This window comes from Lissotriton helveticus, chromosome 4_1 (genome assembly GCF_964261635.1).
Source record: "Lissotriton helveticus chromosome 4_1, aLisHel1.1, whole genome shotgun sequence".
Classification (NCBI taxonomy): Eukaryota; Metazoa; Chordata; class Amphibia; order Caudata; family Salamandridae; genus Lissotriton; species Lissotriton helveticus.
Window position 1 is genome coordinate 1,214,921,324 of NC_136063.1, and position 20,969 is coordinate 1,214,942,292.

Below are 20,969 nucleotides of genomic sequence, written 5' to 3' on the forward strand. Positions count from 1 at the left end.
TGAAACAGTCTTGGTAACATTTGATTTAATGGACTTCATAGCTTCCTGAATTGTTTATACTGTCTTTTATTTCATAAGCTTATGTCTCCATCTCCATCAGATGCAACAATGTTTGCACCAACATTTTGAGTCTTGAGGCTTTTGTTTTGTCAGTAGACAGAGAAAGGAGATTGTTTAACAGATAGATCCTTTCTGAGGGTGCTCCCAAACAGAAAATAAGAAGGGCTCCTAGGGACGGTCTGAACCAGTGGTCCCATGAATGTTCAGCCTCATGCATGAGAACCTCATGTTCTAGTATGCTAATAAGATTTGTAGAGCGCATGACTGACCTAGTGACAGGGCTCCCGCACGTTGGACCCAGAAATCGGGAAAAGCAACAGGAACGACAAAGAAGCTACTGAGAGATCTGGGTAGCGAACAGCCATGTTTTAAGTTTTTTTTGTAAAGCAAAGATGACTTGGGTAATCCTTAGATCATGAGGCATGCTGTTCCAAAGTACAGAGCAAACACTGAAAGCAGCGGCCATCCAATTTCTTTCTCTTAAATCAGTGACCACTGCCAGATTGAGTTCTGCAAAGCGAAGAACTCTGTTAGAGAAATAGGGCAGCATGAGTTCTGAGAGAATGGAGGCTCCTGAGAAGTGCATAATCTTATGGGCTCTATAGAGAACTTTAAACTGGATGCGCTTCTCAATCTGCAACCAGTGGAGCTTCAGAAGGAATCCCGAAGAGGGACAGACCTTAGAAAGACCAAACAGAAGTCGGGCTGCAGCATTCTGGACCGATTACAGCCTCTTTAGAGTTGATGTCTTACAACCCAGATACATGATTTTGCAATAATCAAGACATGACAGGACGAGAGAGTGAATAATCACCTGTCAAATGTGGAATTGAAAAAACCTATGATAGGTTTGAGGCTTCTGAGTAGACCGAAGCAGGAGTCTGCAAGAGTTCTCTCTTGAGTCTCAAAGGAAAGGGAGTTGTCAAGCCCAGATGCTATGATTTCTGTGGAGGAGGAGGCCCTAAAGTCTCCGGCCACCAGCGATCACCCAACCTCTGGGTGTGCTTGCCAAGCAACAAAACCTCAGCTTTATTGGAGTTAGATTTAAGACAGTTGTCCTCCATCCAGGTGTACACTGCCAGTATACATCCTAATACGTATTCAGATGTCAGTATACCCTGCTGCCTGCCCACCCTCCTGCTAAGGTTAGATTGGTTTGTGTCAATTTAAAACATTTTGTAAAGGACCTATTTCCGTTCTGAGTGCCTCGCAACATTATTTGTGTACCTCATTTGATCCCATTGGTCTTTATCTAAAGAAATCTGCAGATCACTCTCTCCCATTGTGTCTGAAAGGAGAATTTTGATTCTGCCCCTGTGTCGACCTAGATCTTATATTTAAAACATGGTCTACATAACACCACTTCTTCTGTCTCTCCATAGGAGATCACTCCAACATGAATCACAGATGTGGAGCTTAGTAATATCCAAATAAATCTGGTACACCTAGACGCCCCCCTAAAGCCCCCCTCCACCCCCCCCCCCCCACACAAGCACTTATTTCAAGGGGTAAGGGTCTCCTGCTTCCAAACGATTCATGCTCTTATAATATGGGCACATTGTATGAAATATTTGCATTTCTTAGTTTGTTATCAGGTATAGAGTATTTTTAGAAGAATTGTTATCGGGTATAGAGTATTTTTAGAAGAATTGCTGTTTCCTGTCCCAATTGAAGCATTTGGTATGCTTGCCAGTTTATCAGTGTAGCTTTCATGGTAAGGATGAGCAGCAATAGCAGCAATACATTTTTAATTGGTGTTACAGAGAGTGACTTAGTTATCTTTATTTCCGATAGTCGATTTCTTTTTTTGCTCCAGTAAAAGGATGTTTCTCTTTATATTAAGCGTATAGTCTGTATAGTGGTGTAAATGATCAATCATTTTGTTTCAGTCCCATTTGGACCTCAAGAACTACCAGCCCATCTCCATGCTCCCGTTCCCGGCAAAGGTCATCGAGAAGACCGTCAACGAACAACTGACCCGCTACCTCGAGGAGAACAACATCCTGGACCCTTCCCAGACCGGGTTCCGCAGCAACCACAGCACCGAGACTGCCCTCATCGCCGCCACTGATGACATCAAGTCCCTGCTTGTCAACGGAGAAACGGCGGCCCTCATCCTCCTGGACCTGTCAGCTGCCTTCGACACGGTCTGCCACCACACAACGCACACGCCTCCACAACGCTAAGATCCAAGAGAAGGCCCTTGACTGGACCACCTCCTTCCGCTCCGGCAGAACACAGAGCGTCCGCCTTCCGCTCCGAGGCTACTGAGATCATCTGCGGCGTACCCCAGGGCTCATCCCTCAGCCTAACTATGTTTAACATCTATATGGCACCCCTCGACCACGTCTCCCGTCGGCACAACCTCAACATCTCCTACGCCGATGACACCCAGCTGATCCTCTCCCTCACCAAGACCCCTACACCGAAAAAACCAACCTTTACGAAGGAATGAAGGCCGTCGCTGAATGGATGAGGAACATTCAACTGAAGCTGAACTCCGGCAAGATGGAGGTCCTCATCCTCGGATCCATCCTTTCGGCCTGGGACGACTCCTGGTAGCTGACTGCACTGGGAACCGCTCCAACACCCACCGACCACGCACGCAACCTAGGGGGTCATCCTCGACTCCGCCCTCTCCATAACTAAACAGATCAACCCAGTCTTCTCCTCCTGCTTCAACACCTTCTGCATGCTCCGCAGGATCTACAAGTGGATCCCCACTGACACAGAAGAACGGTCACCCAGGCCCTCGTCAGCTGCAGGTTGGACTACGGAAACACCCTCTACGCAGGAACCTTGGCCAAACTCCTGAGACGGATCCAACGCTTCCAGAACGCCTCTGCGCGCCTGATCCTCGACATCCCTTGCCGCAACCAAATCACAACCCACCTGAGAGACCTGCATGGGTTCCGGTCACAAAGAGGATAGCCTTCAAGCTCCTCACCCACTCACACAAGGCACTCCACAACACCGGACCAACGTACCTCAACAGATGACTCTGCTTCTACACCCCCACCCGCCAGCTCCGCTCCGCCGACCTCGCCCTCGCCAGTCCCCCGCTTCCAAAGAGCGTCCTCTGGTGGCAGATCGTTCTCCCACCTCGCCGCCAAGACCTGGAACACCCTCCTCATCCACCTACGGCACACCCAAGACCTGCTGAGCTTCTCCTCAAGACCTGGCTTTTCGAGCAGTAGCAGCATTCCCCACCCCAGCGTCTTGAGACCCTCACCGGTGAGTAGTGCGTTTTACAAATGATATGATTGATTGATTGATTGATTTGTAAGAGAGTAGGATCTGCTTCTTATAGTTAACCCCACTTTTTGCTGATGTTTCACTGTTTTCTACTTAGTCTGGCTGGGATCCTGCTATTCAGGACCACAGCCTTGCTGCTTTCTCCTACAAAAGGATTGCATGTACTTTAGGTACACTTCAGATTGAATTCTGGGGTACCTTTAGAAGTCCCTAGGATATGATGTACTATGTACCTAGGGCATTGGTACCCCAGAGGCTGCAGCATGTATTATGCCACCCCTGAGAGGCCACTCAAATTGACACCACAGGTCTGCTACTGCAACCAGTGTACGGTGGTGCATGCCCCCCTTACTTGGATATAGGTTCACTATATCTACCTTATCACTGCACTTATAAACCTATCAGTCACCCCTATGGCAGGCCTTATCAATCCTGAAGGCAGGGTGCTGGGTTTTATGTGAGAGGGTGCCCATGCATGAGCAGAGCCCCTCTGCAGCCTTCGTAATTTATTCTCCGGGGTTGTTCTGTGATGCAGACATACCATATACTCTTAAATGCATTATAACCTCACAGTAAATGTTAACTTTAAAATGGCTGTACAGAAAACTGTTGTGTTTGGTATCAAACACCTTGAAATCATACTTCCACACCAATAACTGGTGTGGAAGATATGATTCCACACTCCTAGAGGGAGAAATATGAGAACACCGTCACACCCGGTACCAGCTTTCTCGACCCTGGCATCACAAGATGGATGCTGCCAGCCACAGACACAAGTCTGTCCTCTTGCTACTGGAGGAAACTCCGGCAGGGGAAGGCTGGACAATAGGTTTCCTGTCACAGGGAGGTGTAACCTCCTCCCAGACAGGTTTTACTGTATTGGGGCTGGGTGGGTGCACTCTGAGAGTGCTCTGATGTCTGCACTGGGGGCACATTTGGTGTCCCTGTGCATCGTCCATCTCAAACCGTTTGCAGGAGCCATTTGCTCCTGTTCTGGCACGAAACTGGACAAAGGACATGGGTGTAGCTGCCCCTCTGTCCTGGCCGTCCCATAGGTGGGTCCCCAGAGTGTGTCCCACCCCTTCCTTTGGCATAAAGTAGGAACCCCTGGCTACAGGAATTTAGATTTACCTGGACGAAACTCTGCTACAGAAACCAAGTACTTCGACTATCTACACTGCGTTGGATGACTGAAGAATCTCCATTGTAGTAAAGGAGTAACTCCCCTGCTAAGCAGGCACCAAAGACGCATCTGACTGGTTTGCAACTCCGAAGCTCCTGAGGACTCCGAAGACTTTTGCAATACAGGCGTTGGGTTTCCAAGTGTCCCCGAGGTCGACTAGTGTGCTCAGCAAACCTGAGACCCGCATTCCTCGTGGGGACCGTGCAACCCAAACCCCTGGGCACCGTGTCCATTTGCAGAAGCATCTGCTTTTCAGCGACCCTTGAAGCTGTGCTTTGGGCTACTTGTAGTACAGACCCCGAGCAGTGATTCCACCTTAGATTACCGGCCTACACTCCATGAGTGTTCCGTGGGCTAGTATTTTTGATTCCTCTCGAGGTCCCTTCGCGACCCCTGGTTCATTAACCTGTGGGTCCCTGTGAAGGCAACTTTAACTTTCAGTGGGCTTACCTGCTTGCTCCAGACATGCCCTGACTCTCCATCGCTTGGAGAGTCCCCAGGACCTTCCTCACCAAAGCATCTTTTCTCGGACTGCGTGGGTTGCAGTTGCCACGGCTTGTTGGTGTTCAATCCGGACAATGACCCCCCAGTACTCGCCATCCTTCGTGGAACAGCTCACCTGCGGACTTTGGTCGTCCTAGACGTCTCCTGGTCCCCGTGGCTGCAGAGTCAAGCTTCACCTCTTCTCACCTGAAGCACCCAACATCGGTGGGCATTCGTCTACCGAGCCCCTGGTCACTGGCAAGCGACCCAGACTCTGTCCCCTCTGCTTACAGGTTTTTCTCAGCTTCGATCCAGGCTAGGATCACACTGGACACTTATCCCCTTCACGACAGCAGCACTTTGCAGCATCACGCCATTGAAAAAGATGAAGATTCCCAACACCATTTGACACCTATGCACCCGGCTTCCCTGGGTTAGGTAACACGAGTACTTCGGTGCTCACATGGGTGCTGGCCTTAGAACCTTCTAAGTTTGAAAGGGTTTGCTTAAAGTCCTCTCCTAAGTGTCCTTAAACTTTAAAATTCCAACTGCGACTTTCCCATAGAGTTGTACTTAGCTCGCGGCTGTGCTCTCTCACTGCACGCGTCCCCTGGGGTCCCCTGTGTCACTACCTTGGGTGGTTCCTTGGGGTCCCAGTGATTCTACGCTCTAGGCACTGTGTCTAGTCAAGTAGTGTTTTTTTACCACTTTCTTAGTATATGGTTTGGACTCCCCTGGGGCCCACTGTGTATTGTGCTATTTACTATCGTTCTAGTCATTTAATATTGTGTGCTTTGTTCTCTAATCTCATAAAGAGGTTAGTAGAGAGTGTTTAGTAATAAATATATATATTATATATATATATATAACTTGTGTGGTTCTCCTTTCGTCTGGTCATTTAAGAGGTTATAGACTGGTAAAACAAGCTGCTTTACATTCATTTGAGACTTAGCCTGAAGGCTGCTCTCCACACCTACCACTAGGATAGCTTTCTTTAAAGGTTGTCTTTAACCTAATCATCGGTAAGGATTGTTTTGAATGGTACAAGGTGCCCACTATAACTAGTGTTCAGCATATACCAGGCCAACTTCTCACACCATTGATCTTGAAACCAGATACGTTCCGATATGTTCTTATTAATGATAGCAGAGTTGGAATTGATGTCTCAGGGCTAGTCCGGATGAGCATTGCATTTGTGACAAATGCTGTTGTTTTGAATTTATCTGGGTGCAGTTTCTTACCCGGTACGGGAGGGATGTCCCAGCCCCTCTTCAAAAATGGATCCAGGTCAAAAGTAAATAAGAGAGGACCGCCCTGTTTAGTCCCTCTTCATATAGTGATCCTTCCGGACAGACTGCCGTCTATTCTTATTCGGGCTCCAGGATTCTGACTATGTGCCTGGATATTCTGCTTAAAGGGCAGGCCTCTCCCATTTATAGGATTTATGCTTTACACCCTTTGCATGCTATGTCTCTTGTATGTAAAAAAGTCTTTGCATGGTCGCTTGTCTCTCCTTGGCGTGAATTCAGTTTGTTTGGAATGAATGATATTCAGCATTAAACACCCCAGTCCAGATGCCCGTATTTTAGTAAATGTTTTTACATCTAAGTTAAGAAATTAAATAGACCAGTAGGACTGGCACTTAGTTGGGACCTTGCCCAGTTACATATCATCTTCCATTCCGGTCTGGGTAAGGGATGCTCACATAGTGCCGTCATGCATAGCATTAGTCAGTGGCTCAAGTAGGAGCTGTACTTAATGTTTTATAGAAAATGGGCAGATGTTTTTGATTACTTGAGGCCTTGTATAGCGCTCAGAACGTTTTCCTTTGTTATTGGGCGATCTCATTCCTCTCTGTCTTCAGCCGATATAATGGGCAAATGGGTGTCTTTTAAATATTGTTCCCGGATATCTTCACTGGGATTTGCAGTGTATAGTGAGTTGTGGAATGAGTGGGAACAAGCTCATCTGTGGTTGCTATTTGAAGTGGCTGTTCTGTAAATATGTTTTTAATTGTTAGGCCTGAAACTTAGCAGCCAGCAGGCATCCCACTTTATTCCCTCCCAAGTGAGATTTGGCTTTCCAATAGTTTATCAATTAGTGGGCCCTCTCTAATTCCAGAGCACTAATTTGTCCTCTCAGCGCTGGTATCTAGAACCACGTTTTTGGGAGTTGGTAGATTTAAATTTTTTCTTTTAGCCTGTTATAATCCCTGCTGCAGAATATTTAACAATTTCCTATCATTATCACTTGCGTCTAGCTACTTCTGCCGTAAAGTGGCTCCTATCAATAGATTTCAAATGGTCCCTCTAGGTGGCCAGACTGACTGCTTCTCCTCTCTTGTTCTAGAGGTAGTCATTAAAACACAAGGCTCTGGGGGGCGTGGCTAGCGGCCGAACATGGTGGCCGCATAGAAGAGGAGCGCGATAGGCTAGGCGGCTCCGTCGCATAAATCTGGACAATTATCGGATAAAATTATTCCCCCAACGGCGGATCCCAAATGTGGAGACCGAGAGGCACCGCCCGGAACAACTCTGCAGCCAATCCGACGCCGGGAACCGGACAAAGAGCGAAGCGTCCGGTGAAGGCCTATCCGCGCTGAAGCAACACAGACCTCACGTCTGTACCTGCCCGGGCAGAAGTGGGGCCTGACCGGGAGCGTGGACCTGAAGTGGCCGCCGAGGAGAATCCCCATCGAGAACGCGGAACCTGCGGCGAACCGGAACTGCAGACGCGGCCGGGTGTGGGACCGCAAAGGAAGGAAACGCAGCAGCTGACCGGCGCTGCGACTACAGTGTGCAGCAAGGAGCAGGAGACGCGGCCCGGCATCGGGGGCAGCACCGCCGGATGGCCTAGTGAAAACATACGTGGTGCCTGGGCCGGGGCTGTGGAACTGGAACTATTGCCGATCTCACTCACTCCTTTTCTCTCCCCCACCCTCCTGGGGCGATTGCCGACATCAGAGCACTACACTGCCACAGACAAGCACGAGAGACCCGGTGAGTGCGTGGGTCCCGCAGACAAGTACTGGTGGGGGGGCATCTGCACAAACAACAACCGGAACTAATCGGGCAGGCCCCTATCTGACAATCAAGTCACAGGACACTGGTTTTGGGGAACAGTCTCATGACCAGCTGAGAGGTGACCTGCGGGAAGACTCGGGCGCACAGGCAACAGTGTGACCATCCGTGGACAGGGTTGAGGCAGTGAGGGAGGCCCAGTGCGAGGTGAGGCCAGTGATTCACACACTGTACAGAGGACATACTGTATTCAACAGCAGTTGAGCGGTGCGCAGGGAACGTCCACTTTCGGCGCATCAGCGCTGCCACACCGGCCTGCGCCGATAATTGATTGTCCCAGAAGGCCCAGGAAGCGGTACCATTGTGCACTATAGGGCCATACCAGTTGACTAATTGCAGGTACCCGACAGCAGCGTCACCCGCGCCATCTCCAGACAGAAGGCCCCCTACACTACGACGCGTATTGGTGAAGGAACGGGAACGACCGGTGGCACATAGGCAGAAGAAGCCATGGCGGGCAGAGGGCCGCGAAATACCGTGACGCAGGCGAAGCTGGACAAATACGCCTATGACAAGAATACTTTGTCGCAAATGGACAGTCGCACCTCTACAGGAAAAGGCCCGGAGGGTGATGGGACCAAGAAGGTGACATTAGAAGACAAAATGAAGACACTATCCAGTGTCCAAACGACGGTGGGCTCCATCTCCACAGATGTTAATTTGTTACGAGCGGATTTTCACAAAATGACAGAACGAGTGGCGCAGGTGGAGGTAGTCACTAAATCCCTAGTGGAAGACACCTCGGAATTGCAGCTGGCAATGGAACGTATGGAAGCCGTCAACAAGCAGCTCCAGGAAAAGCTAGATGATCAGGAAGGGCGCTCAAGGCGCAACAATGTGCGAATTTTGGGAATACCGGAATCGGAAGGCAAACGAGCCATGGACCTGTATGTTGAAGACCTCATCAAAACCAAATTGCAACCCAAAGGTCTATCACTTTTCTTCTCGGTGGAGAGGGCACACAGGGTGCCCAGCGGAGTACCGAAGCCGGGTGCTGGCCAGACTGTTCAATTTCCGGGACAGGGACGCCATACTTAAAGCAGCGCGAACTTCGCCGCCAATCAAGATACTGAACTCGACGATTGCCTTTTTTCCGGCCTACACAGTCGAGGTGGCCCGACGCCGAAAAACTTTCACAGAGGTAAAGAAGATCCTGCGTGCAAAAGAATTGCCTTACTCAATGCTCTTCCCGGCGAGGCTGAGAGTAGTAGCTAACCACAAAACATGGTTTTTCGACACGCCTGAAGCGGTGCAGGAATGGCTGGATGGCTGGCGACAGGTGGGAATGCCGCACCGCACTGACAGACAACAACGGAACCAGCGAAACGAAATCCTTGAGGGATCACAAACGTCGGACAGGAACGATCCGGACCACTCTTCATAGGCAGGACTGGGCGGCGACGAACAGTAACCGGTATCCTGAGAGACTGGCTGCGGCAATTGTGGCAGCAAGCGTCTGCCATGCTGGGCGTGCTGCCCTTGGACTCTGGGCAGGGAGAAGCTAAGGAGGGCAGATGGGGCCGTTGCCATCGCGGAACTCCTTACCCCCGCAAGCAAGTACAATGGGTTGGGATGGGGTAAAGCACTCTGCTAAGTTGGGGAGGCGGGCGTTTTTTTGTCCGTGGAGCAGGGAGGCAGGGAGGTGGGAAGGGAGGGGAAATTCACCTGTTATTGTTATTGTTTGTTTCACACGTTATGGCAAGACACGGCGAGACACTCACACACACCACTAGACAGGGCAGCAGATGTATTGTACTTATGAGAGGGACAGAGCTATTCGCACCCACACCACTTCACTATGACACAACACTCGCAGTCTCTCGCCCTTAATGACTCAATGCGGCGAACCACGGTTTCCCCCCTAAAACTGTTGACATGGAATGTGCGCGGACTGGGAGACAAAATCAAGAGGGGGCTAGTGCTGCAGGCTCTCAAGCGGCAGGGCCCGGCACTGGTTCTACTGCAGGAAACACACCTCACGGGTACGGCTTGTCGGGCGCTAGATCGCTGGGGCTTCAAAACGGTGGCACACTCTGAGTTTACCTCTGGCTCTAGGGGGACGGGTATCCTGCTGAGGAAGGCCTCTCCGTTCATTCTCTTACAGCACAAAATAGATGACCAAGGACGCTTTGCGGCAATACATGGGCAGTGGGAGGGCCGGCTTTTAAATGTAGTGTCAGTCTATGTACCTCCGGCACTTCAAACAGTGGCCCTGACAGCACTGGGAGAGTTCCTGTTAGATCTCCCGGTGGGAGACATCATCATAGGGGGAGATTTTAACTCACTGGCGGACCCAATACTAGATAAATTCCCAGTGCGGACACACACGTCTAGTCCCTCAGGCTTCCAGGGTTTCTTAACGGCGTTGGGCCTAGCATATATTTGGAGACACAAGCACCCCACTACGACACAGTATACCTATCACTCGACAGTACACAATAGCCTATCCCGCATAGACTACTTCCTTATGTTGGGAAATGGGATGCATGACATAGATACCGTAGAAATACTCTCTAGGGGCATATCAGACCATTCTCCGGTGGTACTGACCCTCTCCAGCCGGGAGAAGACAAGGAGGAGAATATACCCCATCTATCCTACTTTTCTGGATGTCCCCAAAATTAAAAAAGATCTTAAGAAAGCGACCAAATTCTACTTCACCGAAAATGAAGCGTCAGTGACCTCTCCCTCGATTATTTGAGAAGCGTACAAAACAGTCCTTCGTGGGCAAGCAATGGCCTCCATTACGGGACACAAAAGGGCACAGCGGAAGGACCTGTCAGAGCTGGAGTTGTCCCTGCACACGGCGAATGTAGCCCATATGACGGACCCCACGGTAGATTCAGCACACGTTTTGCAGTTACACCAGCAGCGTTCTAGGGAACACATCAGACTGCAGGTGATTCACAATATCTCGGCCACGACCCACAGGGTTTATGACGTGGGAGATAAAGCTGGAAAGATGTTAGCATGGTTAGAAAAAAAGGGGGGGAGCAATAGAGGCATACAGCAACTACGCACTACTGAGGGACAACTACACACACACCCTGAGGAGATTGTGAACATAATAGCAGATCATTTTGAGAAGGTGTATACCCCTAACCGAGGAGTCACGGAAAGCGCAGCCCTAGAATCCCTTGAACACATAGTGACCAGGACGCTTCCACAGGAGGCAGTCCAAGAGTTGGAAGCCGACCTCTCTGTTGAGGAAATACAACTAGCTATACAAGCCATACAATCCGGGAAAGCCCTTGGCCCCAGCGGGATCCCCATAGAGTGGTTTAAACTCATGTCGGATACACTCAGCCCACCATTGTTGGCTATGTACACGGAGAGTCTCTCAAAGGCAGAGCTCCCGTGGGATCAACGGACAGCTGCGATAGTGGCGATACCGAAACCTGGTAAGCCTCCGACAGACTCCACGTCATACCGCCCTATCTCACTTCTTAATGCAGAATTAAAGATGCTTGCAAAGCTGTTGGCCACTAGATTGATGGCACATCTCCCGCTATTGATTCACCCTGATCAATCGGGTTTCATGCCACACAGGAGTACCGCTCTCAATCTAAGACGGATACATGGGGTCTTAGCAAGAGCCCCGTTGTTGTTAGAACAAGCCGTAATCCTTTCCTTGGATACGAGAATGAAGTTCGACATGGTGGAATGGGGACATTTATTTGCGGTGCTGGCCCACATGGGCTTCAGCCCGAAGTTTATAGCTTGGATACGCTTTCTGTATGCCAATCCAGTTGCCCGTGTTGTGGCCAACGGTCACATTTCACGTACAATCCAACTGGCACGGGGGACCAGACAGGGATGTCCCCTCTCGCCACTACTGTTCGCCCTGGTGTTGGAACCACTGGCGGCACTGATTAGAAGCTCAACTTTGTTGAAAGGCATTTGCTGGACAGAGGGATGGGAGGATCGTGTGTCACTATACGCCGACGATATGTTGGTGTACCTGACGGATCCAGAAAGGACTATACCGGCGCTCCTGGTGATATGCAACGCCTACGGGACAACGTCGGGGTACACGCTAAATTGGTCAAAATCAGTCTTATATGTACTGAGGGGACCGGCGCCCATGTTGGACAGGGACTGCCCGCTTATACCTCCTTTAAATATCTTGGTATATATATTACTGACAATCAAACGGAATTCTTTGAAAAAAAACTAAAACCGCCACTAGACCGACTGCGGAATGATTTGAAACATTGTGCGTCGTTACCGCTTACACTCCTCGGTAAAGCAGCGCTCTACAAAAATGATGGCCCTCCCAAGGTTTCTCTATGCCCTAGAAAACTCACCATATCCAGTCGCACCGCGGTATTTTCGCTAGGTGACAGCACTGGTGTCCAACCTGCTATGGAGTAATAAACCTGCGCGTATCGCCCATGCCAAACTAAACAGGAATTGGTACGAGGGGGGAATTGCACTGCCAAACTTGCAATTGCACTATTGGGCAGCCCAACTCAAAATCATCAACCAATGGATTCATGCGCCCCGAGACGACCCAGCCTACAGAGCTGATTGGGTCCAACTGGATACAGAAGGTATGCTTTCAGTACTCTATAACAAAAGTCAGGTAGCGAAGTTGATAGGACCCACGAAACAAACGACCGCGATCTGGCACGCAGCACAGGCAAAGTTGGGCTGGAAGGGAACAATTACCAAGCTTACCCCGCTCTGGGATACCAAAGTGCTGGAATACTTCAGAAAGAGCAAGGGGTTTACACAATGGGACAACATAGGGATATCCACGGTGGGAGACTTATGGGACAAGGGCACAGTAATCTCATTCGCCCAGCTCCAGCAACACTATGATCTGAGCCCGACCGAAACCTATAGATATGTGCAGATCAGACACGCACTATTACAAGCGATACCAGCGGACACTGAGGTCCCTAAATCCTCTCCACTGGAGGATAGACTGCTCACTGACTTTATGCAACAGGGTGCCACTTCCCTTAGCTACAAAAAACTACTACATAACCGATTGGACCCAACATTGAAACTGCGTGAGAGATGGGTGGGGGAGGTAGGCGAAATGGATGATACGGAATGGAACGAAGCGCTGGCGTCCCCGAGAGAGGTGGGCATTTCGGCTAAGTTTCGGCTGGTACAATTGAAAATCCTGCATCGCATATACTACACTAGAACCACACTACACAAACTCCAGCGAGCTTCGCATCCCTATTGTCTTCGGGGCTGTGGCAATGAAGGTACCCTGTTTCATACCCTTTGGTATTGTCCATTCATCGCGACTTACTGGCGACAAGTAATGCTCACTATTTCACAAACACTAAAGGTATCATTGACGCCAGAGCCACGTAAATGTCTTTTGAATGTTTGGGACCCAAATGATTTGTGTAGATATGGTCTAATTTGGGGCACGCTGGCCCTCATGGTGGCAAAGCGAGACATTGCACAAAAATGGGGCGCTGCAGACTTAGACTTACCAACACTGGCGCAATGGAGCAGGAACATGGACTTATTAATGGTTACTGAAAGGGCGGTGTATGTCAATAGGGCGTGCCCTCGTAAGTGGAACAAGGTTTGGACTAGTTGGAATGTGTATAGGGGGGAGATTTGTGACCCGTTGCCGGAAGATGATGATGATAGCCCAGATGAAGACGAGGGAGGGGAATGGGATTGTGACAACTAAGTTGCTAGACACAGTAGAAGATATAAAGGGCTACCTCATGTGATACTGTACTTATATAATCTGCTACTGCTTAACTGTATATCCAAATCTTCATAGAACTATTTTCGTAATGATTGTCAATGTGTTTGTTTGTTACGCTGAAAATAATAAAAATTGTTTTAAAAAAACCCACAAGGCTCTGGGTACCTGATCTTTTATTATAACATTGTTAAACTTACAATGGCTTATTTGTGTCTGAATTTTAATACCCATCCATGGTATGATGCAGGTGACTTTGCCATGGTCGGTAAGGATAATAGACCGTGATCAAACTCCTCCACCCTCTGTAAGAGTCGCTTATCAGCTAGAGTGTTGTCTAATTTACCATAAGTTTTGTGTGCTTCAGAATGACGTGAGAAATGTATTGAGTGGGTGTCTGTGTCTCCATAGGTCTATCTCCTTCATGTCCTCAAGCCATTGTCTACTTTCTGCTTAGTTTGGTGCTGAGGCCATCGCCACCCCAAACCTCTTCGTTGTTTTACCCATTCCTAGGGATGTTTACATGTTCAAGCCACCCTTGTCCCAGCCACATCAGAAGAAGGCGAGTTGTTTTGCCTACTTGGATTCAAATTTGAAAACATACTTTAAATGTATCTGTTCCTATTATGAGTAAATCCTTTTCTTTTTTCAGAACAAATTTTTATTGTTTTCTTGAGTGAGATTGCAAGTAAACCACAGTACTCCGAACACCGGAGGGGCTGTGAGCATATGATCAAAATGCAAAGAATAGCAATCAATACAGTAGTCAAAATGAAGCATAATTGCTGGAATTCTCCCACCCCCCCATCCCCGTATTAACTACCCCCTTCCGGATCCCTCCCGAGCCCCTTGCATGATGTCCTCACAGGTCCAAGAAAAATAGTCATTATGAAACTGGTGATGCATACTTTCCCTGACCCTGGTTCTCAAAACCACTGTTCAGCAGCGACATCCCGCTGCGCTGGCGGCTCCAGCCACAATCCCCTGTACTCCGCCCATCTCTTCCATATTTTGTAGTGCTTCCTGGGGCAACCTCGGGCCTCAAACACTGGACGCTCCAGTCCCATACAGTAATCTAATCCCTGTTTCCACCCTCCTACCGGGGGGGGGGCCTAGGGTCCTTCCAGGCGCGGGCCACATCCCTCTTGGCCACAGTAAGGCCAAGGAGCAGTAAGTGTCGTTTGTAGGTGTTGCCCCCCACTTGTTCCATTACATGGAGAAGGCCCAACCGCGATGTACGAGGGAGCTTCCAGCCCAATAATTCATCCAAGCAGTCCCAAACACTTGTCCAGAATCTCTCTAGTGCCCCACAAGACCATACCTATGTAGGAAAGTGCCCACCTCCCGGCCACATCTCAGACATTCGGGGGACGCAATCAAACCGGCTCGCCACAGTCTCTCTCTAGTGTAGTAAGCTCTATGTAAATATTTAAATTGGATGAAGCGTAATCTTACGGCAACGGCAACGGCCGCACCCCTAGGAGCAGCGAGAGCCTCCCTCCAATCTTCTTCTTCCAGCTCTCCCACATCTCCCTCCCATGTGGTCTGCAATTTATCAAGAGAGGAGGAACAATGGGTAACCAACGATTGATAGATGCAGGATATTTTCTTTTCCTCTAATTCTCCCATAAATAACTTAGCTTCCAGAGGGCTGAATTCAGGTAAGGAGTCTAGTCCCTTCAGGGCAGGGGAGATGGCATGCCGGAACTGCAAGTATTTAAAGAACTGGGTTTGGGGCATGTCATATTCGTCCCTCTGTTCTTAGAATGATTTAAGGGTTGTGCCTTTCATTACATGGCCCAACGCCGAGATCCCTATTGCGTCCCAGCCGCGGAATCCCTGCAAGGCTGCCAAAGCCGGTAAGCGACCATTCCGCCACAATGGGGTCTCCTCAGTCAGCCTGTTCCACTATCTCATGCGGTAGAGCGCCCGTCGCCAGATCTGAAAGACCACCTGTGTGACCACCGGGAGCCTCTTCCTCTTCCCTGCCGAGTACAATAAAGTATGTAGGGTGTCCGGCTCCATCAAATACCTCTCCAGTGCGTAAGCCGGGTCACCCCGATCTCCATACCACCACTCATTCAATACCAACAAGTGAGACGCCTGATAATATGACAGGACATCCGATGATGCTAAGCCGCCGCAATATGTGGAGAGGAAACAGGTGTGGAGCGCCACTCTCACTGCACCCCCGGCCCAGAGGAACGGGCCTAGTGCCGAATTGACCTGGCGAAACCACTGCGGCGATATAGGGTAGGGGTGGTTCTGTAGTTGATAGAGCAAACGAGGGAGGGCCACCATCTTGAAAATGGCAGAGCGTCCATAGAGATTCAAGGGCATACTGGACCATGTTTTCATGTGCTGTCGGACCCGGTCCCAGACAGGAATGACATTGCGTTCCCGCGAGACTCCAGGTATGTCCGTCAGGAACACCCCAAGGTACTTAATGCCCCCGGTCGCCCCCTGCAGAGCCGATGCCCAGGTACCCAGCTCCGTACCGTCCCCCAGAGTCCACAGTGTGGATTTCCGCACATTTAGATGGAGCCCCGAAATCTCCCCAAACACCCGCATAATTTCAAGGACCCTCGGTCCTGATCTATTAAGGTCCGTGAGGAAGAAAAGCATGTCATCAGCGTAGAGCACGATCCTGTCCGATGGCCCGGCCTCCCATTCGAAGCCCTTCATCTGCGCGTCTATGCGCACCCACGCCGCCAAAGGTTCCATGGCAAGGGCGAACAGGTACGGCGAGAGGGGACACCCCTGGCGGGTGCCCCGTCCGATAGGAAAGGTGCCGGAGACAGCCCCAGCCACTCTCACAGACGCCGTCAAGTCTGTATACAGCAGCCGTATGTACGATAGAAACTGGGGTCCAAGATTGAGTAAATCCTTTTCTGTTTCAGAATCTTTTCTAGATCCCTGGGGTATGAAATTTATAAATTATGGGAGATATCTGTGTTCAGCGCTTCCCCCTTGCACCCATTCGCCATGGGAAGACCACTCTCAAGCAAAAGAGAATTCTCATTTGTAGTCCCCCCCCCCCCCTCCCCCATGTTCTTCCCCCACCCTGAACCAGGCTGCTTATCTTCTGTTCAACAAGGTTGCATCCAGGCTGCCTTCTGACCCCACTTCAGGTATCACAGCATAATTCCAGTCTTGGTTTTTAGAGTTTAGTAGGTTTGCATCTGGTGGCTTAATTGTCACCGTCATGTCTATCCACCAAGATCTCCTTTTTCCTTGGTGATCCATTGCGGCGGTTATGCTTCTGCAGATGTCTGGGAAGGGCTGGTGAGTCAAGTATGGCCTGTTCCTCTCCTGGGAGTCCATGTCCAAACTTAAATGTTGCATACTTCCGTGGGTCGATTTTGTAGGCTCTGTATTGTCTTTTCATATGAAAGTAATGCAGATTGGGTGACCTCAGTAATACTTAATTTTTCTTCAGGAATGCTGTATCTTTTTGGCAGTCGTGCCTCTTTTGGAGCATAAAGAATGGCATGTCTTGGAACGAGAAAGAGTTGTTCGACAATATACATTGCATTATTCTGTCTTAGTCTTCATAAAAGACATATCGGAGGGCATTGTTTGCTTAGATTGCCTAGGTAACAGTATGTGTGCTTTATAGATGTTAATCAAATTGTGACTTTGGGATTCTAACAGGGCTTCAAAGAATTTTGGAACATGTTGCATGATGTGTTTGCCTTCCTTTCCCTGTGAGTGGTTTTCCAAGTCTTAATGTTTTTCATGCAGTATGACATTTTGTTCCTCTGTGTGCTCCTGGGAATTTACACTGTTCCCCATATATGTGATGTCTTTGTTTACTCCTTTAAATTCCGTTTAAGTTCCTTCATTACCTCTCCAATTTTAGCCTTGATGTTATTAAAATAATGCTTAATAAAGTTTCTAGTGATCAATCCTCTTGTTGTCTGCCTGATGGGATTGTGGTTACTCGTCTATTTTCCCCCTTCTCGCCCAGATATTTCTCCCTCTTGGGCCTCCTTGTGGTGGCTTGTCTCTGATGGTCGGTTCACATTTCATTCTACCTTTTGTTTGCAAATAATGTTATTTTCTAGCATCTGGTGTTTAGTGTTGCATGTCTGGAGATGCTTGACTCTGATTCTTCCCTGAGTCTGTGTTTCCTACAGTGGTCCCCTGAGTGATTGTCTTTTTTGTGGGGGGGGGGTTTAAGCTGCTGATTGCTGGGTACACTTGCCCATCAGGCATGTATTTCATGCTCATTGAACACTTTATTTGGGAGTGTTTCTCTCCTCATTGAGGGCACTTGTGTAGACTTGCATTGCAAAAACTGTGGAGGGTGGCTGTCTTTGTAGGTCCACTTTCCATGTCTACTCTTCTCAAAGGCTTACTTGAAGACTTACTAGTTAAAGGTCCTTTGTACCCAGTTATGCTTCGTTTATGGCCCTGTAGTCACCGTCCCACCTGTTACGCGTTAGTCTCCTCGTTTTGGGGATAATGGTTTTGTGATGTAATTCCACATGTACTCTTGCTCCGCTGTGGCGAGTTAAGTGTAGCCTCACTAGGCTTGTTGCCCCTCCTTCAGAGGGTCGCTTTACTCCATCTGGGGGGTGGGAGGGTGGACTCAGGAAGATCACCCAGCCCCTGTGTCAACATGTCCCAGGATCTTTTTTATGCAGAGATAGGCGAGATCATCAGTCCCAAATCCCTGCTGTAAAATAGCACCCATCAGGTGGGTATGTTGCTTCCCTCTTGTCTGGCTTTTTTCTTGCTTGAGCCCCTCCAGTCATGTACATTAGGGGCAGGAGTCCCCTTCTTCCCACTTAAAGTCACCTGCAATAGGGAGAAGATGATGGATTATTGGTCTCTTTGCTTCTTGCAGGAGTAAGGTGTTTATTTGCTTCCACCTTCTTGCACTGCCCCTTGGGGTCTCCACCTCGGTGCATTTTGGCCTTTGTCTGCCCAGTAGACAGGAGTTGCTTCTCTCTCCTGAAACCATGGCTCTGGCAGAGAACACAGTGTGCTGCGGAAATCAGGTGCTAAATTATTTATTTTTGCCTCTTGTTCCAACTCCCGGCACCAATGTCCTCCCTTCACAGGCAGCTGGCACCATCTTGAATCCAACAGGTAACTCCAGGCTTCCACCCACCCACCTTGTTCATGTTAGTCAGTCGTCCCACTAGCTCATTCACCATTGGCATCACTTGGTCAGTCATTCAGGGAGTCTAAGCCACTATAGTTCAGCTTGGTGCTCCCATTAGGCTCTGTCGAACAGCGATCTCCCCATGGCCAGCGCAGCTCTGGCTCAGACGTCCACCTCCATCTTGGGCTGCATGACATTTTTCTTTAGCGCTCAGTTTGAAAATAGTCTTTCTTTTGGAGGTGGTTAGCTACATTATCATCATTTAAAATTTGACAAAAAAAGTTACTCTGATATGTGCTTGGCTAAGTATCTTCTTTTTTGTTTTCTTTTTCAACACTTCTACAGGTGGAAGTGCAGATAATGTCTTATCTCAAATTGCAGCACAGAGGAGAAAAGCAGCTGGACTATCAGAGCAGAAATCAACCCAGCCGCATAGTCCAACGCATGCTACACCTGAGATACAGAGCACTCCGGTGGTTGGCAATGGACATATTGCAAAGGTACTCTGGGCAGCTACATAACTTGTTAAGCTCCACAGTAAGCTTATGTATGAGTTGTCCTCAACCCTCCTACTTTCATGTGCATATCATGTTATGTTCTTGGGGGAAAGTGACCAAGCACCTGCTGTATTAGTGGAGGAATGCCCTTTACCTATGTCCGGCTCACCCCGTTTGTTCGTCGCCTTCTCCTTTTGTATTATTTGGCATGCAAAAGTAGACTTGGAGTAGAAAGGATGGCAGGTGGGTCATATGAGAGACGATGTCCAAATGGACTAACAGTAAAGAATAAAGATTCATATGTCTTCAAAGTTATTTTGGAGATGGGAGGTATGATGGGCATGTGACAATCACCTAAAGCGTTCTTCAACATAGCTTGGCCATAGTGAGCATCAGGTCTAGTCCCGTGTGGAATGAACAATGCTGTCGAAAGCATGTAGTGCAGTCAAAGCTTCCTGGGGTGTATAAGTGTAGTATCAGGATATGGAGACAACAAATAATGCTCACTTCTAAAGTACCCATGTTAGCATTCCACACATACTGGCGAGATTCTAAACAGTATTGAACGGAAAGTTTCTCCACAAGCTTCTATTTGATGGATCACCATTCTAGAGAAATCTTAGAATATGTGAAGTCGAATAAAAGACATTGTAACTTCATGTTCGAGGCATATGAGCTGCAGATCGTACACTTTTGCAATAGATCGCCACCTGGTGTTGGGCTCGGATGATTGCAGGTTGTTGTTTTCTTGGAAGAAGCCTTTGTAGTCATGAGATAGGTAACTCCTCCCTTGGACAATACTGCGCATGGTCATCGACTCCATCCCCAGATTGTTTTTTTCCACCACTGGGTTCGGATGAAAGTTTTCCGCTCTGGCTAGAAAAGACTTTTCAGCAACTTCGAAGCGTAAAAACTTTATAAAAACATTATAGACATCGAATAGACTACTTTAGACATCAGCTACATTCCGGTGTGTTGACGCGGGCCGTTGGGCCTATCGGCGCCGTGCGGCCTACGCCTCATGGACAGAAATCCATTCAAGAGATGCCCGGTATGTCGAGCAAAATTCCCTCGTAGCGACCATCACGAGGTCTGCAACCTCTGTCTATCACCGGAACACGACGAGTCGACCTGCACAGCTTGTGCATCCTTCCGATCGAAGAAGACCATTCGGGATCGAAGAAGACCATTCGGGATCGGAGGGCACGTCGACACGAGATGAGGAGATCAGCACCGGAGGCCATCTTCGAGGAGGAGATCGTCGAAGAAGACGTCTCCGAGGACGAAGATCCACTCGAAGACATCTCCGAGGACGAGGCTCCACTCGTCGCCGAGGAAGACTCGCCTGATCTCCAGATCATATCGGGGGCAGAGGACTCAGACGACTAGATTCCATCTCGGCAACCCGTGAGTACTCTTGCCCCTGCACAACAGACACTACCCAAACCAAAGGCAACGGTCAGCACTCCGCCCATTGGGCCCAGTCAAGACCGAAATATCCCCTCAAACGCCCCGCCTTCGGGCTCGGCTCCGAGGAAAACAACTACGCCTTCCGGTGCCTCGGCACAGACAAAAATACATGTGCCAATTCCACCTCCTCCATTGGCACCGAAAC

General features: G+C 49.1%; 1 protein-coding gene across 4 annotated transcripts in view; it reads left to right on the plus strand.

Annotated features, from left to right (window-relative positions):
* Positions 1-20,969, plus strand: part of ANKS6 (ankyrin repeat and sterile alpha motif domain containing 6) — a 381,649-nt gene that overhangs the window by 157,567 nt on the left and 203,113 nt on the right. For 3 of the 4 annotated variants that reach the window (XM_078687780.1, XM_078687781.1, XM_078687782.1), the window contains exon 11: positions 19,203-19,357. In XM_078687780.1, coding sequence (XP_078543906.1) covers positions 19,203-19,357 — 155 coding nt within the window. The remainder of the gene's footprint in view (positions 1-19,202; positions 19,358-20,969) is intronic. The other variant, XM_078687783.1, reaches the window with a different exon arrangement.